Source organism: Dipodomys merriami, unplaced genomic scaffold, assembly GCF_024711535.1.
Source record: "Dipodomys merriami isolate MVZ:Mamm:240054 unplaced genomic scaffold, mDipMer1.0.p SCAF_188, whole genome shotgun sequence".
NCBI lineage: Eukaryota > Metazoa > Chordata > Mammalia > Rodentia > Heteromyidae > Dipodomys > Dipodomys merriami.
The window spans coordinates 1,897,329-1,919,974 of record NW_027203248.1 but is presented as its reverse complement, the minus strand read 5'-3'; the positions used below and the strand labels follow the sequence as shown (position 1 = coordinate 1,919,974).

Sequence of the window (22,646 nt, the reverse complement as noted above, 5' to 3'; positions counted from 1 at the left end):
GGGTGGAACAGATCCATGTCTACGAACAGCTAATGCACTCTTACCCACCAAAGGGCAGAGGCCAGCATGCCCTCAGCAGAGCAGTGCTTTTCCTGGCAGTGAGATGGGTATGCTGGGAATAGAAAATTAGTTTTTATTGTTTAACCTTCATGGTTTAAATGAGAAAGCTCCTGCTACAGTTAAATGTCCCCTTGGGCTTTCAAAAAGTAGCCCTATGACAGCAATATTAGTCTTCATAAAGAGCTCCGATCTTCAAATGTCTTACACAACTCTGCTTGGTTAAAAGGTTTAATCTAGGAGTTGGCAGAGCTAAGGCATCTTGAACTAACTGTGCTATTTACCATGTCTCTGCTTTCCTCTTCCAAATGAAAAATAATAACACCACCTTTACATTGGCAGTGCCTTCTATATTTTTTCAAAAACTCCATCTCCTCTGCAAAAAAAAATAAAAAAAAATCTTGTTCTCACATACTCGGATAGAATTTTGTGAATTTACTATGTGCCTACTTTTGACAATAGTGAATAACCAGATACCAGATGACACTGAAAGCAAGTCTGGGCAAAGATGAGTCCATTCATCAAATATGTTATTTGAGAATTTGTCAGGCATCTGCCTACTCCTGGGGGGGGGGGGGAGAGGGAACTGAAACATCACAGAACCCCTGTCCTCAGAAAGTCACAGGTGTCTGAGGCAGAGTAACCCCTGTCCACTATGGTTGATGCTAAGAAGCCCCAGGTGTGACCTCCAATCCCCTAGGGAGGAGGGCAGGCACCAGTGCTGACTTGCATTGGGAAATAATGCCTGACTTGAATTTTGAGACAACCAAAAAAAATTTTTTTCAGACCTCACAAAAGGGCCCAAAATGACATTGAAAGGCCAGGTACAAAGTACCTAATGCAGTCATCCATCCACTTAAGTTCAAGGATGGCTGTGAGCAGCTAGACTCCTACCCCACTCACAGGACAGAGCCCTCTCGGTCCTGGCTGTGCTGAGGTCATAGCGGAGAAGTAGAGAGGTGAAGCACAGTCAGGTTAGGGAAGTTCTTCTTGCCTGGGTATCCTGTGAGAATGAGCACCCTTTCCATAGCCTACTGCCCAGCCAAAGGCAGTGGATGGCCTGGGTTTTGAAGGAAAACCCTGTGAGTTTTACTTCAGATTTCCCATAAAGGCAGCTTTTATAAATGCTAACTGTGATTGGGATTGAATTGCAGTTCCCAAAACTGTTATGGCAAACAGAGACAAAATCCCATTGGAAAACCACTACATGACTAACATCTTGATCTGGGAACACCAGTTTCCTTTTGGGTTTATGAAAAAATTTCATGGAACATATACTCTTGTCTCTGAAGACAAAGAGACAATAAAGGAGGGTTCATTTTTCCCTATGACTTTGCTTTAAAAAAAACACCAAAAACTAAACTCAAGATCAAATTAGAAATTATATAATAGCTCCAATGATAGCAATTTCATAAGAAGACAATCTGTCTAAATTTTAGTTGATTTCTTATTTATTTTAGTCCAAAATTGATTTTTTTTGTCAGTTGTGGGGCTTGAACTCTGGGCCTGGGCACTGTCCCTCAGCTCTTCAGCTCAAGGCATGGGCTGTACTGATTGAGCCACAGGGGTACTTCCAGTTTTCTACTGGTTTAGTGGAGATAAGAGTCTCATGGACTTTCCTGCCTGGGCTGGCTTTGCACTGAGATCCTCAGATCTCAGCCTCCTGAGTAGCTAGGATTACAGGTGTGAGTCACTGATGCATGGCCAAAATTGGATTTTTTTTTGTTTTTTTAAAAATTAATATGTTTTTCTATTGTGAAAATACCATGCAGAGGGGTTACAATTGCATGAGCAAGGTAATGAGTACATTTCTTATCAAGCATTGTTGCCTCCACCTTTGTTCCATACAAAACAAAAAAAAGCACCTTATAAATATGCTAGAAACAATAACAAGAAAGAAAAAACCACTTGAGTCCTTATCTTGGGGTTCATTTCACCTAACATCAACTTATCTGATCGTTTCTGCTTGTCTCAGACATATAATAGTTATTGCAAATAAGGGAAACCATGGAACCTATGTTTCTTTGGGCCTGGCTTACTTCACTTAATATAATTTTTTCCAAGTCTTTCCATTTCCTAACAAATGGGGCAATGTCATTCTTTCTGATGGAGGCATAGAATTCCATTGTGTATATATACCACATATTCTTGATCTACTGAGGGGCATCTGGGTTGGTTCCATATCTTAGCTATGGTAAATAATGTTTCAATAAACATAGTTGTGCTGGTAGCTTTAGTATAGTCTTGTTTGTTATCATTCGGGTAAATGCCCAAAAGTGGGATTGCTGGGTCATAAGGGAGCTCTATGTGGAGTCTTTTGAGGAATCTCCATACTACTTTCCAAAGTGGTTGAACAACTTTACACTCCCACAAACAATGCAGTAAGGTTCCCTTCTGTCCACATCCCCTCCAGCATCTGTTGTTATGCAAGATCAATAGAAAGCCCATGGACTGGGAAAAGATCTTCACTAGCCATACAATGGACAAGGGTTTCATATCTAAAATATACCTGGAACTCAAAAAATTAAATCCCCCAACAACAGAGCCTCAAAGAAACAACTGCCCAATAAATAAGTGGGCTAAAGATGTAAAGAGAAACTTCTCTGAAAAAGAAAGAAGGATGGCCAATAGACACATGAAGAAATGCTCAACCTCCCTAGCCATAAAAGAAATGCAAATCAAAACAACATTGAGATACCACCTCACCCCAGTTACAATGGCTATAATCAATAACTCTAACCAAAACTGGACTTTTTAAAATCAAGATCTTGATCTTGATTATCCAGGGATAAGTTTTCCATATGAGGAAGGCTGGGAATGTGGCTTAGTGGTAGAGTGCTTGCCTAGCATGCATGAATCCCTGGGTTCAATTCCTCAGTAGGACATAAACAGAAAAAATCTGAGGAGGCACATGGCTCAAGTGATAGAGTGCTATCCTTGAGCCAAAGAAGCTCAGTAACAGTGCCCAGGCCCTGAGTTCAAGCCCCAGAACTGGCAAATACTTTGATGAAACATTATCACTTAACCTGATAAAATATGTAGTTTTAAATTAATATTCCTGGTTAGGGGGTATGATTTAAGTAGTAAAAGGCCTGCCAAAGAAAGCCCCAAACTCTGAATTCAAATTCTAGTAGTGTTCAATGATGTTCCTATAATCTACAGAACTACAAAAACCTGAGCAAACGGTAAAACCATAGGTTCATATGTCTAAATGGAGCCAAGAAACTGTCTAATCTACTTAAAAATTTTTTTCTCACCTGCAATCCAAATATAATCCTCAAGTAAATTAATTTTAGAAAAAAAAATCTTGACCAGTAAAAGTTCTTCCAGATTTGAGTCTTCTCAGCATAAACTCAGCATTAGTAAATCTATTTTCCTACCTACCCAGGATTAGTGAATGCCAGAGACTGTTCATACTAACCTCTCCTCCCCTCTCCCCATCCTCACCTTGCCTCTACTAGTTATAGGCAGCCTCTTTCTCAAGTTGTACTGACACATGGCCAGTCAGCTGGAGACTACATTGCCCAGCCTGCTTTGCGCAGGGTGTGGTATTATGAGTAATGTCTAGCCAATAGGATGCACTAATAGCAATGTCTCATTCCCAGGTACTGCCATCACTTTTTTTTTTTTGTACGCTTTCTCCAATAATTTGGAGAAGCCAAACTGGACACAGAGGTAGAAGGTACACCTTGAGGGAGGAGAAGCAACCCAGACAAGCCCTGGGTGGCTCACTTTTGTATTAATATATGAAAAAAAAGTCTTATTTAGGTACTGAATTTATGGGTCTCTTTGTTACTCAGCTTAGACCATACCAAACAACAGTGAATATTTTATTGAAGTTCAAAGCATTGAAAATCTTCAGGAACATTGTTCTTCATATCAATAAACAGTATCATTTACATTATGTATTCTGGAGGAGATGAAGGCAAATATATACTGATTCCTCCAGAGAATAAAAAAGAACTTGAGGTAAGGGTGAATTATTCAATCACTGTAGCTCTCCAGTCTTATGCCCCCACCCCTCCCATTCCCTACTAAATCTTTAAAAGCTCAAACACCTATACTCTGGAATAAGCCAAGAAGATAACTTATTGGTAGTCTTTAACATCATTGGCATTTTATATTCTGGAGTGTTATCCAAGAGTTAAAAAAAAAAACTGTCTAAGGAGGCAGAAACAAGTTTTTAGTTCACATTGTAGTCCCTCACTCTTCAGGTCTAAAGGGAACAGGCTATGGAGAGGTCAACAGAGCTGCTGAGGGGGCGGAAGGGAGAGGGGGAGGAATATGGCTGCCCCTGCCTCTTGTATCCATTATGATCCAGTGTCACTCTGATGAGACACCAGAAAAATAAGAGCCTGCCTATGTTCCATTTCACTCAGAAGAATTAGTGTACAGAGTTCAATAAGCCCCTCACCATTTTTTTTCATTCATTCCTGAAGGAGAAAAAAATGGGCACAATATATTCAAATGTGTTCCTGTTTTCATGGAGCTGTAAGTTTCATTCCACAGTCTCTAAACATTTCTGGTTGTTCAATTGTGTGTGTGCGCGTGTGCACACACACGCAGGCATATATGCATATGCACTGGAACTGCGGCTTAAACTTAGAACCTCACACTCTAGCTTGGCTTTTTCACTCAAGTCTGATGTGGAGACACACCTACACATTCAGCCTTTTACTAGCTAATTGGAGATCATATTTCCACAGTTGTCTGCCCAGGCTGGCTTTGAACTACAATCCAGATTTCAGACTCAAATAACTAAGAGTATAGGCATAAACCATCATGCTGATGGTTCAAATTTATCAGAAACAATATTTTTCTACTCCAAAATGTACTTATTTACTTACTTACATCCTAATTAAAAACATTAAACGCTATTCTTATTGAAAACTTAGTGTATTATCTACATTATAATATTTACAATTTAAACCCAGCCTTTATCAACCAATTTTTTTTTTTAATATACAGGGAAGCCTAGCACCAGTGGCTCATGCCTATAATCTTAGCTACTCAGGAGGCTGAGATCTGAGGATCACAGTTCAAAGATAGTTGGGGCAGGAATGTCTGTGAGACTCTTATCTCCAATTAACCACCAGGAAACAGGAAGTGGTGCTGTGGCTCAAGTGGTAGAGCACTCACCTTGGTTTGAAGAGCAGAGGGACAGAACCCAGGCCCAGCAGACCTCAAGCCCCATGACCAACAAAAATAAAAAATAGAATGAAAGAACAAAAGAAAGGTAAGTTAGTTTACTGGGAAATCCTCATGCCTCCTTCCTCCCTCCTAATATCTAAAGGGTCATACCTTTTAAAGAATAAGGTGATTTCTGTAACTTTTTTTTTTTTTTTTTGTCAGTCATGGGGCTTGAACTCCGGGCCTGGGCAATGTCTCTGAGCACTTTTTGCTCAAGGCTAGTGCTCTACCACTTTGAACCACAGCTTTACTTCTGGCTTTTGAGTGGTTAATTAGAGATAAGAGTCTCACGGTGACTTTTCTGCCCTGGCTGGCTTTGAACTGGAAATCCTCGGATCTCAGCTTCCTGAGTAGCTAGGATCACAAGCATGAGCCACCAGCACCCAGCTGACATTTCTTATATTCATCTCTGTTCCATGTATCACTCATCCAAATGCCTTTACTAGTAAAGTTTCAGAGTCCTGAGCAAACAAGCTCTCAATGTGAAATCAACAGCTCTGTATGCTGAACTCAAGTAGAGTCACACTTCTGAAGGCCCGGAATATAGTTACTGCATAAACAGGTAGATTTCCACCGAGTCTGGCCAGCAGTTCTGAGGCCGAGTATCCTCCCTGCCATTCCAGGGCAGTCCTCGCTGAGGCCTGCGCTCACCAGCCTCCCAACCCCAGCCAGCCAGGCAAGTCCAGGAAGGCTTCCAAAACAAAAGAAGAATCATTTTACAAATCAGACACCATCTCTGTGCTCAAGCTGTCTTTATTGTTGTAGACTGTTATGGTAGACTTTATAAATTGTGGTTGGTGTTGGTTGAGCTGGATCATTAAGAGACTTTCAGAGTTCTGTGCTAAAGTGGAAAAAACAAAGCCAAGAAAACCTAACCACAAACAACAACAAAAAGGGGGGAGGGGAGAGGGGAAAAAAAAACAGCATTACTTGTCTGACCAAACCGGCTGGGTGAACACCACTTTTTGCACACATATAATGTAATATTGTGCTTATGTCTGGTATTTGTTACCACCAGATCGGTTGATCTCTCAATAGTTATGGTAGCCACACATATAATTTTGTTTTATGGGCTCGCTTGATATCTATGTCTGAACTAAAAGTTATACACAAACCTACTTCTGAATGGCTAATACATCCATTCAAATTTTAGCAAGAGAAATGAGAAATCTGACTGCTTTGGCAAAATATCTAAAATATCACATCAGCTAACAATCCTTGTTGAAGAAGAAGATATTTGGCAAACTGTCCACTGAACTAGGCAAAGAAAAAAACCCTTGTGTATTCATAGAAATGATATGTCAAAATGCCTAGGTCAGTATCTGCACTTAATGGCTGTTGCTTGAAGCTAATGATAAGTTACCAATAACATTCATCTCCTTCATAAAGATGTGGTCTGGGGGAATAAATGGAATGTTCTATCTCCAGTATACATTCGTATACTATGCTAATTGGTATATTATACTAGTAGTTAATAGCTCCTTGCTCTTTAAAAAGGGTTGTAGATATGATTTCCCACCCCTAAAAAAATGCCATAGCAAATGGAAAACTAATGAAATAAAGTTCTAGATAATAATCTAGTAGTATATCTAATACTATATATCTTTGCATAATAGTATAATTAATACTACATGTCTTAGTACTATAACTAAGACTATTGTCTTTGAAGAGTCAGTAATTACTCTTGCCTGCCCCAAAGTCTTTGTCCTCTTGGCTGCCAGTAATCAAATCTCTTATTAGTATTTTTACTTATTTTAAATGAGGAACCATTCCTCCAACAAGCACTTCAACTTGTAAAAAAAAAAAAAATTCTGCCATTATAGCAATCCTTTCAAAATCTTTGAGTACGATTGAGTTGTTCACACTATCAAACCAGGCAATTAGAAATCTCAAACCCAGAAGCCAATGGACAGGAAATTTCTGAGGATACAGGGAAAAAGAGAAAAGCTTGCTAAAGCAAGAGTATTGGAGGATTCCACTGCCTGGAATTTGTTGTCCCTAGAAGATAATAGATGGGTGGGACTTTTATTTTAATTTTGGGTGAGGGATGGGGTGGGCTGGGGGTTTAACGCAGCGCCTCTTAAATACTAAACATTCATTCTACCATTAAACCATAGGAAAGCTATAATTTGTTTTAAAGTAAGACGCATTGTACTCACAAACTGACATGTTAAATTGAAACCCTTTTGTACAACTACATAAAGACAATAAAAATATAAATAAAAAATAAAATTATAAAGACATTTGTTAGAAAACAAATGTGAACACATTGTTCCAATCCATTTTTAATAATCAAAACTATGTTCACTTATTTAAGACTTTTATATTAAAGTATATGCACACATACATTCACACACAGTATGATCTACTTGAAGGCATTTTTGTGATTATATTTTTCTGCGAAATTTAACTCAAGTTAATATGGCAGTAATTGTCAGAATTTTACATGTTTATGTTGTTGTACTGTACAAATCCACAATAAATGCCTTTGTAGGGTTTTATTTGTAAAAACATTAACACACTTTGTGTTGTGTAAGGTATTTTTCTTTTCTTGTTTCTACAAATTTAAAAGGGACTCACTCATTTTCTAACTATAACTTCTAAATATTGTTAAGTATAGAGACAGCTAATGATTGATATTAATTTTATTTTATTTTATTTTTTAATGAGTACATTTCTTTTTTTATTGTGAAGATACTGTACAGAGGGGTTACAATTACATGGGCAAGATAATGAGTACATTTCTTATCAAGCATTGTAGCCTCCCCCTTTGTTTTCCCTTCCCATCCTATTCTCCCCCCTATATAATTTGATATTAATTTTAAAACACTGTCTAAGCCTTTCAATTTATTGTAAAATCTAGGTCTAATCATGATTCATATTTCACATTTCACTCCCTGGTATAACTGTATTTGCTAACACCTTCAGAACAATGTTAAATGAAGTGGGGCAGTGGGTATCTTTGTTGTATTCCTAACTATTCTTATTTCATTTTTTTCAGCAATACTCAGCGTTTGAACTCAGCCTATGTTTGCTAGGCAAGCACTCTTGCCACTCTTGAGCCACACCTCAGCCTTTTTCGCCTTAGTTATTTTTAGATAGTGTTTCACTGCCTAGAACCAGCCACAGACATGATCCTCCTACCTAGGCCTCCTGAATATCTAGGTTAACCAGTGCATGTTAACATATATGGCTTTGTTCTTTGAAACAGAGTCTCATTAACTCACTCTCTCTCCCCAAGGCCTTGAACTACAATCTTCTGGAGTCTGCCTATTATCTTCTTAACTTTAAAAGAAATGCTCTTACTTTTCATCAACTAATTTTCTGTTTAAGATCTTGTGATAACCTCAAGAGCCCATCTAATTATATTCACTTATCAGTAGATTTTAAACATAAGTAGATGAATTTTTTCAGTCACTTTTTAAGATCTATGAGATAATATATTTTTTTCTTTTTAGGCCAGCAAAGAGCTAACAATTCTTACATTGTAAATGGTATTAAAAATGGTGTTGGTTCTCACTAATAATGCATTTTCGAATTTAGCTTACTCAAAAGATACTTTTGAAGAACTGAAGTATCAATGTCATTAAACTTTTTTTGTTTGTTTGTTTTGGGTCCAGTCGTGGGGCCTGAACTCTGGGCCTGGGTGCTGTCCCTCAGCTCTTCAGCTCAAGGCTAGCACTCTACCACTTGAGCCAAGTGCCACTTCCGGCTTTTTTCTTTTTGCTTATGTGGTGCTGAGGAATCGAACCCAGGGCCTCATGCATGCAAGGCAAGCGCTCTACCACTGAGCCAACTTCCCAGCCCTCATTAAACTTTTATCTCTTCATTTTATACGATTCAATATGGGCCAATATAAACAGAAAATTAGTACCCAATCATTTACCTAACCCACATTATCTTAAGAGATTCAGTCTTGAAGTAATGGATTATCCCTAGCACGTGTAAATGGTCATTTGTAGTACTCAGTATTGAAGAGATAAGCTTCACAAATGGGGTAAAACAAAAACAAAAACCATGCATATAAAACAGAACATAGCAATGACTAGATCAGCAAAATGACTGTGGCTATAGCTTGAAGGCTAACATAAAATAGTCAGTGAATTTAAGCCCAAATTTACACACTTACTAATAAAGCTAAGCAACCACACATTAATTATAACAAAGCATTTTTAGATGTACTTGTTCTTTTATACATATTACAATAATATGTACTTTATTGATTCTATGATGTACAATTCTCACTGTAGTTTCTCCAAAAGGAAGATACCAATAAAATCTGATGATGGTTCTTTCTTAGTGATGCATGAAATAATGAAATAAGCTGGAAAATGGTGCCTCAACTTGATAGGTGTTATATTTATTTTTAGTTTTACAAAACAGATTCACCTCTCATCCTCTACCTCTGACTAACACCCTCTTTTTTGCGTGTTGTTGTGTCTTATTTTACTTATTTTTTGGTGCTAGTCCTGGGGCTTAACTCAGAATCTGTGTGCTTCCTGGAGCTCTTATGCTCAAGGCTAGTACTCTAGCACTTGAGCTACACCTCTACTTCCATCTTTATTGGAGTCAGATTAATTGGAGATTAATTATAGCATTCACTGCACTTTCTTACCATGGTTAGAGTTGAAACTCCAAACTCGATCCTCAGACCTCAGCTTCCTGAGTAGCTAAGATTACAGAGCCACCGGCACCTGGCTCTGACACCCTCTTTTATGAATTAATTAATTTGTTTATTAATTCATTTATTTATCGTTGTTGTTGGTCATAGGGCTTGAACTCTAGGCCTGGGCACTGTCCCTCAGCTCTTCAGCTCAAGGCTAGTGCTCTACCACTTGAGTTACAGCGCCACTTCTGGTTTTTTTCCACTTATGTGGTGCTGAGGAATCAAATGCCGGGCCTCATGCATGCAAAGCAAGCACTCTACTACTGAGCCAACTTCCCAGCCCCACCCTCTTTTAAAAATATGTTATACTCTATGTGATTTTTTAATAGAATTTGATAGAATTAATTTAAATAAATAATTTAAATAAATGTAATAGAATTAAATTTAAGATTTAGTTATTAAATCTTAAGAAACTTAAGATTTAAAGGTTTGAGAACTTCCAGATTTACTCTGAATGATAAGAGCTAATCCAGGGAGTGGCAGAGTAGACGTGAAGGGAGATAAGTGGGTACATGGATGCAGGCCTATGGCCAAGCAGTATCAATGTGCAACAGCTACCTTGCATTTGGGTTCTACCCAATTCTTGGGAGTCAGTAAGTACACTAATTCTAAGGCTGCAGAATTCCCAGGTGGCTAAATTCAGGAAAACAAGATAAGCAGTGTCTACAGAGTTATCTCAGTTAAGCTGTGGGTTAAGGAAAGCCATTGGTCTTGTGTGTCCCCCATCTCCTCTCAGTCAACTCACTCTCCCAAATGTGAGAACACAGACACATAACTTCCAACTCTGCAAACATCACTTCCTGGCCTGCATGTTTACCTTCTCACCACACAAGACAACAGGGGCCACTTCAACTGCTTCTCATCAGAGCCCTGCGCACAGTGAACCAAAGGCAAAGGCAAATGTAAAAGAAATAGCTACCAGAAAGCCCTGGGAACCTAAGGAATGGTTCTAAGCCAAGCAACTCCAGTGAACAAACTGATCCATGTACTAAGCACAAGCTACCCTTGAACTCCTTCCAAGCGTTAATGTACATCCCTCCTCTTAGAAAGAAAAGAATTTGCATGAATGTCTCTGGGTGTCATAATAAATCACTACCACCACCATCAGAAGATTTTGCTAATCTCTTCAAAGCACTCTTTTTTGCATATTATTAAAAGAAAAAGAACAGTGAATAGCACTTAGTAAATTTTAATATTTGAGAACTGTAGTGTCAGCAAGGGCCCTTGACTTACCTTTTGTACAGCTCCTTGAAAAGCCTGTCTAATTCTCCTGCACGAATCCGGTATTAACCTAGTGTCTTCATTCTCCACACTTGTGTCTTGCATATCATTTTCATGAAGTCTAAAAATTCTATAAATGCACTCAGTGCTATCTTCTGCTATTCTATTAGGATCCATCTGAAAAGGAAAAAAAAAACAGAAAAGAAAATGAGAGTGGTTATTGTTAATTAGTCTGCTATTGAATGAAAAATGGTGAGAATAAAAATGTTTATTCTTAGAAGAGTTTTTATGTCCCTGGTGATTCTCAGTAAATATGATTACCCTCTGGTTGATGAAAACATTGACTTCTAATTTATTCTGATGAGGAGCTGACTGTCACCCACAATATCAGGCATCTCTCTGGTAGATCTTCAAGAGAAATGTATACTCGTGACTCACAGGGTTCTTCTCAAAATTGTCTAACAACAGTGAAGTCAGAGACAAGGGATACCATCAAGGAAATCACATGTAATCAGTCCATACAGACAGAGAAAAAGGTTTATCTCTATTCATTGGGCCAGGTGGTATCCTGCAGCTCACCTGGAGGTTTTAGAACATGAAGCCTACATAAATAAGGCAAAGTTAACATCATCTTTAAACTGTGTGTGGCTTACCCTTTCCTTTTTCTCAATGAAGTGTGTGTGTGTGTGAGTGTGTGTGTGTGTGTGTGTGTGTGTGTGTGTGTATGTGTGTGTGTGTGCGTGTGCTGGTCCTGGGGCTTGAATTTAGGGCCTGGAGACTGTCCCTGAGCATTTCTTCTCAAGGCTAGCACTCTACCATTTTGAGCTACCACTCCACTTCTAGCTTTTTTGGTGCTTAATTGGAGATACAAATCTCAAGGGCTTTCCTAGTCATGCTGGCTTAGAACCAGGACTCTCAGATCTCAGCTTCCTGAGTAGCTAGGATTACAGGCGTGAGCCACCTGTACTTGACTTCAGTGAATATTTTAATCAACCAAACAAAGGAGAGAAAAATCCATTTCCTAGTTCCTGTGCAATTTCTCTTAGCTGAACCCTTCATCCACGTTTCTTGGTCTGGAGTGGTCCATCCATCAGAAGGTGTCTGGACATGTGTAGGTAACATTTACATCACACTGGAGTGGGGAGGGCTGCAGAATTAGACCATACAACAAGTGCTGGGGATGGAAGGAAGGGACTCTCCTACCCCAAATCCCCTCTGGTATTATTAGCTGATCGCCAGGTTAAAGCAGGAGCCAAACACAAGTGTCTGTCTCTAGTCACTGCCACACAGGGTTGGTCTGTTGGCTGCTTTGAGGCTTGGCAGTCTTTGCACTGGTTTCAACCACCAAGGAAATGGAAGTGATAATTAGCTCTCAGTTGCCTGAATCGTAATAGTTTGACCTGTCCTTATTATCAGAAATTCTATGTATTTCCCGAGTATTTACTTAATAGTAGACCCCAGTCAAAAAATAATAAAAGGGGTGACACTGATCATTGATCTAGATGCATTGTACTCATAAACTAACATGTTCACTTGAAACACCTCTGCATGACTATTTAAAGACACTAAAAATATAGAAAATAAAAGAAATATGAAAGAAAAGCCTTGGTAAGCTTATAATAACTAGAGCTCAATCCAACTTAATAAGAATTCTCTTCTTGATTTAATTAGATTTTGAAACATAGTCAGGAAATTGTGCAGATTTATCAACCAACCATCAGCAATAAATTAGAAAGTACCTTAGCTATACCTGAAACTGAAAATGGAGTGATAGCCTTTAACAAACATGCATCCACTATACCACTCCCTTGTATTGTGCTAGGCTTTTAAATGCAACAATAATCTGTAAGCATGGGGGAGATATCACCATGGCAAATCTATGTGAAATCCATATTTTTGAGAATAATTAGTATGAGTCAGACTATATGACTGTTTATAGGACAGCACTCAGTCACGAGGAAGGAAGGAAGGAAGGAAGGAAGGAAGGAAGGAAGGAAGGAAGGAAGGAAGGTAGGAAGGAAGGGAGGAAGGGAGAAAGGGAGGGAGGGAAGGAGGGAGGAAGAGAAGAAGGGAAGAAGAGAAGAAGGGAAGAAGAGAGGGAGGGAGGGAAGACAAAGTGTCACTAAGCCTATAAGTAACCCCACAAAACCAGAAAAGCCTGGGCATCTGAGGGAAGGCCCATTGGGTTCAGACTTCAGCCAAGTACTATCATGCAAAGACCAGAGCTGGCTCATCCCTAGATAAGAGCTGAGCAAAGGGGACAATACAACTAGTGAGAAAAAGCCTAGGAACTCTAGCACTGACTAAGCTTGACTCATGCTGAGAAACTAAGAGCTATCTAACAGAAGCAGCAGGAACATACAATGTCAATGCTCACAGTGCAGTTAAGCACCAACAGCTACATGGGCTCACTAGGAGCATGGCAGAAACACATGTTCTCAAATCTGGAGCCAGGCATGATAGTCATACCTGTAATCCTAGCTACTCCAGAGACAGGAGCAGGAGAATGGCAAGTTTGTGGGCAGCCAACAAAACTGTAGCAGGAGAGCGTTTCAAAGGCAAAACCCAAAGGCACTAAGGGTATGGTTCAAGTGGTAGAGGGCTTGCCTAGCACAACTAGACCCCGAGTTCAATTCCTAGTACAACAAAAACAATAAAAAGCAGCATCTTTGGCTCTACCCTGGCACACTGCCAGGGAAGCTGCATTTTAACTAAAGCCAAGGTGATTTTCAAACATGTAACTGTTTGAAAGATACTGCTTTAAAATCCATATTGATAACATTCTATGAAAATGACTCAATTTCCCAGGACACAAATTTTCATATCGTTTCACAATTATCAGTAAGTAGTAAAAAAGTTACAGAAACAGTTCATCCTAGTTCATGGTTTGATAGAAAGAAGTAGAATGCAAATGTCTTGTCCTTTCTCTTAAAAATGACTATGCCCAGACCTCATTCACTCCCTTTATTGGGAATGGCTTTATTGGGACCCCTAACACAGGTCCAGTGGTTGCATCTTCCCTAAAGTTGTTCAAAAATGCAGTTGAGAGCCACTGGTTAGAGCTCAAATACGTTTTCAACTTTATCAACTGTTTATTCCCTCAAAGAACCCATGATTGGATGACATAGACTTTCTTGTTCTTTCTGACTTTTTCCTCTCTCTCTCTCCATCTCTCTGTCTCTCTCTGTCTCTGTCTCTGCCTCTCTCAGTGTGTGTGTTTGTTTTGTTTTTTTGGTTTGAGTGGGAGTTGTTTGCTATACAATTTTATTGTAAAGGCAATGTACAGAGGGATTACTGATACATACCTAAGGAAATGAGTACATTGCTTGTTGAACAGTGTTACCACCACATCATCTCCCCCTTCCCTTCCCTATCCTCTCCTCTCCACTCCACCAAGTTGTAAAGTTCATTTTCAATATAGTGTCTTATGAGTGTCGCTGTTGCATTGGTTCACCCTTTGTCCTTGGTCTCACCATTTTGTTGTCCCCTTTCCTTTCCCCAAATCAGATAAACGTATATACAATTGTGACAACAGGGGATAAACCAAGGGGGCAAAAAAAGAAATATCTTCACACAGTACATTAAAAACAACAACAACAAACCTCTTGTTTCCATATCTTGGAGTTCATTTAGATTAACATCATTTTATATGGTCATATGTGCATAGCTATTGATCCTCCGTGGTTTGCCTTTTAAACAAAATCTCTCTACATAGCTCAGATTGACCTGGAACTCATGATCTTCTGGGATTACAGGCATAAACCACCATACTCAGCTTGGATATGGATGTGTAACTTATGACCACATGTTTTCACTCTAGTGCCCAGGAGAAAAGCCAATACAGAAGCTTGGGAGGGGCTGGGGGGTATGATACTAAACACACTCACAAGTAAATGAGGCCAACACACCACAGGGCTAGGCTAAACTGCTGCTGGAGTTTCAACCAGCATCCAGGCCACCCAATGAGTGTGTCTCTCACCCAACAACTTGTTTCTCAGCACACTGCAGTCTGTGTAGAGAAGGTGCATGACTGCTATTTTATCTTTTGAGAAGATAATGTACATAACCATAAATTAAAAGTGGGCTTTGGTGCAGTGTTGCAAGTCATTTGAAAGGCCCCTTAGGTCAATTAAATACACTAGGCAGACCCTGTCTTTGTGAAAACTACAGTCAGCTGAAAACTCAAGTTCCACATAGATCACAGCCATGCTGATTCCCAAATGAATTCGTTGTACTTAGGCAAACCTGAATACCTGATTTTTTAAATTGACTTTATAATACATTTATTTGCTAGAGCCATTGCTAAGTGGAAAGATTATCTGCCTAGTAAGTACAAGGACCTGAGTTCAAACCCTACAACTGGCACACACACACACACACACACACACACACACACACACACACACAATCTAAAAGTGCATTTTCCTCAGGTGAGGGAGTAGCTGTGAAAGGAATGTTTTTATTTAATACACCATCCTCCACACAGAACCTTTGGCAGACTGAGTGAGGCAGGATGCTTGAATGCCCTACTTCCTTATCTGGCCCAGGCGCCTCTTTTCAGATTCTCAGCAGTGGCTGCTGTCCTAGGTAAAGAGCACCCAGGGTGGGCAGGGGCATGCTGGGAGGTTAAGGGAAGGAGTTAAAAGGGAAAAGAGCTTGAAAAGCTTATCTTAGAGATGAACCTTCCCCCTTTGAGTGTGGTTGCACAGACGTTAAACACACATACACATTTTACAAGCACGTTTTTAGAAAGTTTTTTTTTCCTTTCCTTTGCAAACCAAAGTATGAGTACTATGTGGTTAAATATATAGCACAAGCCACATGTTATTTTCACTTTGGCAAATCTACAAAGGGTCTAGTACATACATTTTAAAAAAGAAAGAAAGAAAAATCTGAGCACAGCCAATCTGAAACATCCACAAAGTTCATTGTGAATTATTCAAAACCAGTGGACTCTTCCCCTCCCCCACCCTGCCTCCCCAGATAGGTTCTCACTATGTAGCCCAAGGTAGCCTCAGATTGGTTCTGTAACCCAGTCTGACCTCAAGCTTTCAATCCTACTGCCTCTGCCTTGTGAGGTCTGGGATTACAAGTATATACTACCATGCCCAGCTTAAACACGAGTTGAAAGTAAAAAAAAAAAAAAAAAAAAATTAAGTCACTATAATTTTTACACTACTCCAGGCATTCTTTTGAATACACTGAATAATTTTTCCTTATAAATTTGCATAGTTTTCCCCCCACCTTTAAACTATAAGGGTAAAACTGACTCTAAAAGAAGCTCTTATATGTATGTGTTTGTACATGTGTGTGTGTGTGTGTGTGTGTGTGTGTGTGCGCGCGCGCAGGCCAATCCTGGGTTTTAAACTCAGGGCCTGAATTTAAATACTCAAGTATAACAGGTGTACTTGAGCTGTACTTCTGGGGTTTTTTTTGGGGGGGGGTGGGGGGTAGGAAGTTATTGGAGCAAAGAATCTCATGGACTTTCCTAAGAGAGCTAAGTTCAAACCAAGATCCTCAGATTTCAGGCACCTGAGTAGCTAGGATTACAAGCAATAAGCCACAGGTGGCTGGCTAGTTCTTTTCTTTAAATTAGAATTGTGAACATGTCCCCTAGTGCTTCATGATTTTGTTCTCATTCAAATGCATTCAGAAACCTAAGTACTTGGATCCACAATTTTCCAAACACCTCTGTTTGTTAATTGGCACCAAGTTCTCATTCAAGGGAATCAATAAAAGCAAAAATGTTAAATCAGTGACCAGCCCAATCGAATCTTCTTAATTAGGACTGTGAAAGAGAGCCTTCCAAACATATAAAGATGGAAAGTATTGCAGACAGAGCCTCACATGTTCATAGCCTGGCTTCTGCAATTTCCAATCCAAGAGGAAACTTGCTTCATCTATAAGCAGCATTTATTTACTCCATAGATCATGAAACAAATACCAGACATCCTGGTGTTTCATTTGCTACTGGTTCAGAATGTATCTCTAAATGATGAGCATTCCTTTAGGTAGTAAATGTAGATACCACACTCTTAAAATTCACTCAGATCTACTGGTACATTCAGATGAGCACGCTACTCCTAGATGACCTTTTTAAAAATGCAATACAAGCCAGGCACTGGTGGCTCACACCTGCCATACCAGCTACGCATAAGGCTGAAATCTGAAAAGCTCAATTCAAAGCCAGCCTCTGCAAACAAATCCAAGAGACTTTTATCTCCAATCAACCAGCAAAATATTGGAAATGGAGATATGGCTTAAGTGATAGAGTACTGACTTAGAGCAAAAAAGCTAAGCAAGAACACAAGGCCTGAGTTCAAGCCTCAGTACCCACACCCCCCCCCCCCCACATACTCACAGAGTACAGAATTGGTTTCAGAATAGTGATTACAACACTTGGCACAAAATCTTAGAGAAACCCACTATCATGACAGTTAGGAAAATGGCACTCAAAACTCAGATGGCATTAAATTCTCTAAATGAAAACCTTCTTGTTTACCTTGGGGAGATTTGTATTTTCAGTGTCTCATTTTTATTCCTCTGCCACCTAGACTGTTATGTGACGGGAGGTGACAACAGAGGGACAGGCATCTCGCCCATCCCTACTGTTCAAGAAAGCTGAACAACTGTAACCAGATCCCGGCTGGTCACTTGCCTACAATGGCTGTGCCAATTTCTCTCGCATCCTTCCTGGCAAGCTACTCTTTCGTGGTCCCTTGAACTTATTCAACCCCTGCTGCTCTTTCTACACAGAATCCTCATGTCACTATTACTGCTAGGAAAATGTCATGCCCCAAATGTTAGAAACGATCAAAGGTAGAGAAATGCCTCTTCGGTCGTGAATACTGCTTGTTCCTTGGACCAAGAATTAGATCAATGATCAATAATGACCCCCTTGTCAACTGGACTTCACACAGGTATTGAATAGTGATTCATAAGTCCTATCTCACACCACTTACAAGCGTCATGTGCAAGCAATACATAGGGTTGTTAGCAAGATGCTGGATGGGAAAATGGATAAGCCATTCCTTCTTGACTGCCAAGTTTTCCAGTGGGGGAAAAAAAAGTGGAGTCACTTTCACGTGGACTTGTGTAATTTGGGTTGCAAATAAACCATTCAAATATTATCCTTTCAACAGGTAAGGTTATGACTACTAATAATACAAATTTCTGAAGTATGATTCATATCATTGCTACTTTTCCTTTAGGAGAAAACCACACCAATAATATAAGATGCAAATTTGTGGATAATGAATATTAAACCCCCCAAAAAAGAACCTATGATTAAAAGTAGAAATCAAGACTTGGCACATGTTAAAAACCCATGTGTTGGAAGCCATGCCACAGTTTAAGGCATCCAGCTTGGTTTAGTAATCACCTTTGAATCTGAAAACCCATGAAGTCCAAACCCAACTTTCTTTTCCCATAAAAAACGCACAGTCAGCACCCCCACTTCCTCTGAGAAAGCGTTTACAACACCAGACGAGAAGATTCGAATGAATCCAACCAACTGCTCTGCAATTTCCAAGAAAACACAAGAGCACAAACCACCAAGAAAGCATAATGTTACCACTTCACCCCTTCCTTTCTGCCATCTCCCTGCAGTACTGAGCCTTCGGGGTAAGGCCTCTTCAAAGGTCGGTTGCTGGCTAGATTGCAGCAGCAAGGCTATGCCATCACAAGCACACACACACACACACACACACACACACACACACACACACACACACACACACACACACACACATACACACACACACCCCTTGCTTCCTTCCTCCACCCACCTCATTGCTTGCTGTCAGGCTCATGATGCAGTCCAATGCAGAGTACCACAGACCATGGAGGGGCATCTCAATTAGTGCTATCCTACTCTGCCCAGCTGGATATCGGGACACGGGCACCGTGCACCTCTCTAGCACCTTGAACCTGAGCATCCTTGTAAAGCATTTCAACCCTGGAAATCACCAGGTGGCAGGAGGGAAGGAAAAGATCTCTTATCCATGGCCCCCTGGAAAGGCGCACAACTTTTTCCCCAACTCAATTAAAAGTTGCTCAAATCTTAACTCCTCGTGAGAGAGGCTAGTATAGTTTCCAAGTGTGTGTGTGTGTGTGTGTGTGTGTGTGTGTGGTGGGGGAGGTATGTTCAACCCCCATCAGCTGCCCAGATGTGCCCAGCTGCTGCTGCGCGCGCCCTATGGGCCAGGGGGAAGCGCATGTGCGCAGACCTCAAGCCTCCGATGAGAGCGCCCCACAGTGACCGTGTCCGAAACCCCCCACTGTCCCCCGCCAGATCCCTCTCTCCAACTCACTGCCCCTTCCCCAATGGGCAAGGTCTGGGCGGCTGCGACCCTCGTCTCACGCCTGCGCGCGCGGGAGGAACGAGGCGGGCGCGCCCTGGAGGAGCGGCCACTCACCTGCGCGCGGAAGTACAGGAACAGAGCCACGCTGCACACCACCTGGCCCAGCCCCAGCCCCAGGAGCGCCACGAACATGGACCGGGAGGCTGCGTGGGACGGGGGCGGCGCGGCGGGCGCGGGAGGCGGCGCGGGGTGCAGGGGAGCCTCGTGCGGGGCGCCGGATCCGCAGCTACCCATCTCCTCTGAGCCTCGCAGGTATTTGCTGTAATCTCGGCTAGCTCGGCGCATGACGCTTGGCCCGCTACTCCGGGCGCTCTCCTGGCCCTCCTTTTACTCCGAGGTCCTCAGCCAGCTCCAAAGCAGCCGCCGCGGCGCGGACTCGGGGCCAGGCGGGGCCTAGACTTGGAGAGCTTGCTGGATGCCCGGCCGTGGCTCCCGGGGCGCGCGGGTGACCAAGCGGGCAGGGGCGCCCTGGGCAGCCTCAACTCTTATAAACCACATCGGCAGGGCTGGCTCCAGAGCCAATCAGCCCCGGCGAGGCTGCCTCTTCCACTCCCACCTCTTGCCCCGCTTCCTTCCTCTCGCCCTCCCTCCTTCCCTCACTCTTACCAAAACCCTCCTCCCCCCACCCGTCCCCGTGGGGGCCTCCAAAGACGAGGCTGTGGGTGCGACCGGGGCTTCCAGGCTCTGCCCACCCTCAGAGGCCTCTCCTGGGATGTTGGTGGTGGGCTGTGGAGGATGCAGACGAGGGCGTGGCAGAGGACCCGAATGGCCACCTGCATGTCCCTCACAGAAGTGCTCATCCACCACCCCCCACCCACCCCCCAGCTGGGATCCGGAAAGTTAGATTTGGGAACCACTCCAGGACCTTTCCAATCCTCTCCTTCCAAAACTTCGCCGAGGAGACCTCTCATCCATCTTAAAAATTTGTCCTCTCCATCTGGTTCCAGATGTGAATCCCCTAGGTGTCTGTGGTGACTTGGGAAATTTCTGAACTCCCTTTGCAAATCCCTGCCTCTGCATCTTTTCAAAGTAGCTTTAGGGAGGCAGAGTGTGAGTGTCCACAGCAGCGGTCAACCTAGAGACAGCTGACTGCCAAGGAGGAAAGGAGAGAGGGAAGGAAGGAGATGGGCAGAGGAAGATCAGAGGGCTATGCAAGTCCATCCAGAAGAGAAGCCAGCACCCAAGGAGGCTCATCAAGTCATGAGAGGTGGGGAGCCAAACGTATAAGCTCAGCATTCCTTAATGCCAGCAAGGAGAGAGAGACAGAGAGGGAAGAAGAAGGAAGAGAAGGAAGAGAAGATGGAAGAGGAGGAGGAGCAGAGGAAGAGGAAGAAGAAAGAAAGAAAAAGAAAGAACGAATGAAAGAAAGAAGAAAATATACTCATTACCTTACTCATGTAACTGTAACCCCCTATACAGTATCTTTAAAATATATATATATGTATACATATACATATATATATACACATATACATATATATATATACTAAAGGAGGAGGAGGAGGAAGAAGAAGAAAAGGAGAAGGAGGAGGAGGAGGAAGAGGAGGAGGAGGAGGAGGGCTGTCTAATTTTAAACACATACAAAACTGATGATGTTTCGTCCGTGTGGGGGGATGGGGGGGTACTTGGGCTTTTTCATAAGGCCTTGGCTTTTTCATCAAGACTGGCAATCTCCCACTGGAGCCATACCTCCACCTCAGATCTCAGCCTCCTGAGTAGCTAGGATCACAAGCATGAGCCACCAGCGTCTGGCCATTTCCTCCTTTTTAATTATGCTTTGTTTGCATCCTCTTTCTGCCCAGTTCTCTAATGGCCACTTCTAATGGACACCACATTTATCACAAGTGACACATCTCTGAGTTACTAAAGCATATCTTCTAAATAAAATGGGTACATCTCCTTACATGTTGAAGAGTGATTGAGTTGAGCTATTTGAACATGGAAAATGGATGTTGCGTCATTTTGCTGGCATGGTTGCACACTGTAATCAGCACTGAAGAATCTGAGGCAGGAAGATCTCAAGTTGGAGGTCAACTTGAACTATATAGTGAGACCCTGGACACTAAAGAAATGGTACCATGCAAATGAAATGATTTGTTCCAATTTTAAAATGCTGTTGATAGGGAAAGGAAATAATTTTTCAAACGCCAGCAACAGAAACAGCATTAATCATCCGTTCCATGCCATCCTTAACTTCTTCCTACTTTTTCTCGGTTAACACTGGGAAATCATTGGCTTTCTTCTTCTCCCACTCCTCCTCCTCTTCCTAATCTTCTTCCTTCCTCTTCTTCCTCTTATTTGTCTTCTTTATGTGGGAGACAGTTTTACATTTCATCCCTCTAATGAATCTTTATTAAGATGAAAGGTTGTTTCTAATATGTTGTTAACAATTAAACCCACAGGACTTTACTCTTCTATTCTCTTTAATGAGTTTTCTATAATAGTACTGCTATATCTTTTTTCATTCCTTGACATCTTGATCTTTAGATTACAACAAAAGGTCCTTTCTAAATCACATCCAGGTATGTTTCACCCACGAGCTTCATAACCTGGTATAAAATATGCATTACATTCCTAAGACATGTCTACTTTTTTGGCATTTATTTCTCATGAGTAAAGAGAACATGCCATTCCATTGTACATGGGCTCCCATAGTCTGCATTGGAAATTCCAGCCAGTCCTCTAGCTGCTGCTTCTCAGGTACTTTTATCTTTCCTGGCCACTTTATTCATTCATCTGTCAATATCTGATTCCCCCATTAATGTACCAACTCTGTATATTCAAGGACATTTTCTGTATCATACACCTCTATAACATTCATCATTCCCTAGAATATTGTCAGCTGAAGCGTGGTAAATTCTTGTTGAAGGAAAAATGAGTGAAGGAATTCTTGAAGCCTCTGCTACTCTCCAAGCCCAAGCCACATTACAATTTCCTCTATCAATCACATCTGCAAACTGATCCCACTGCTTCTCATCTTGCTCAGCTCCAAATAGTTCTGTACACATTGATCAGAACTTGCTTTAAAAGCAAGTATGCATGTGCATAGTGTACCTGCATACACATCTACACATTATATCCACACTAACAATAGCTTCTAATCATTGCACACACTTCAGCATCCTGAGATTAAAAGCCTCAAATGGTCC

At 41.3% G+C, this 22,646-nt stretch overlaps 1 protein-coding gene across 1 annotated transcript in view; it reads right to left on the bottom strand.

Moving 5' to 3' along the window:
- The window catches only part of Tnfsf11 (TNF superfamily member 11), a 32,390-nt gene extending 12,448 nt beyond the window's left edge, over positions 1-19,942 (bottom strand). The window contains exons 1-2 of the mRNA XM_070026698.1: positions 19,552-19,942; positions 11,147-11,311 (exon numbers count right to left, since the gene is read on the bottom strand). Of these exons, the coding sequence (XP_069882799.1) occupies positions 11,147-11,311; positions 19,552-19,782 (396 nt within the window). The 5' untranslated portion in view covers positions 19,783-19,942. The remainder of the gene's footprint in view (positions 1-11,146; positions 11,312-19,551) is intronic.
- Positions 19,943-22,646: the final 2,704 nt, after the last annotated feature.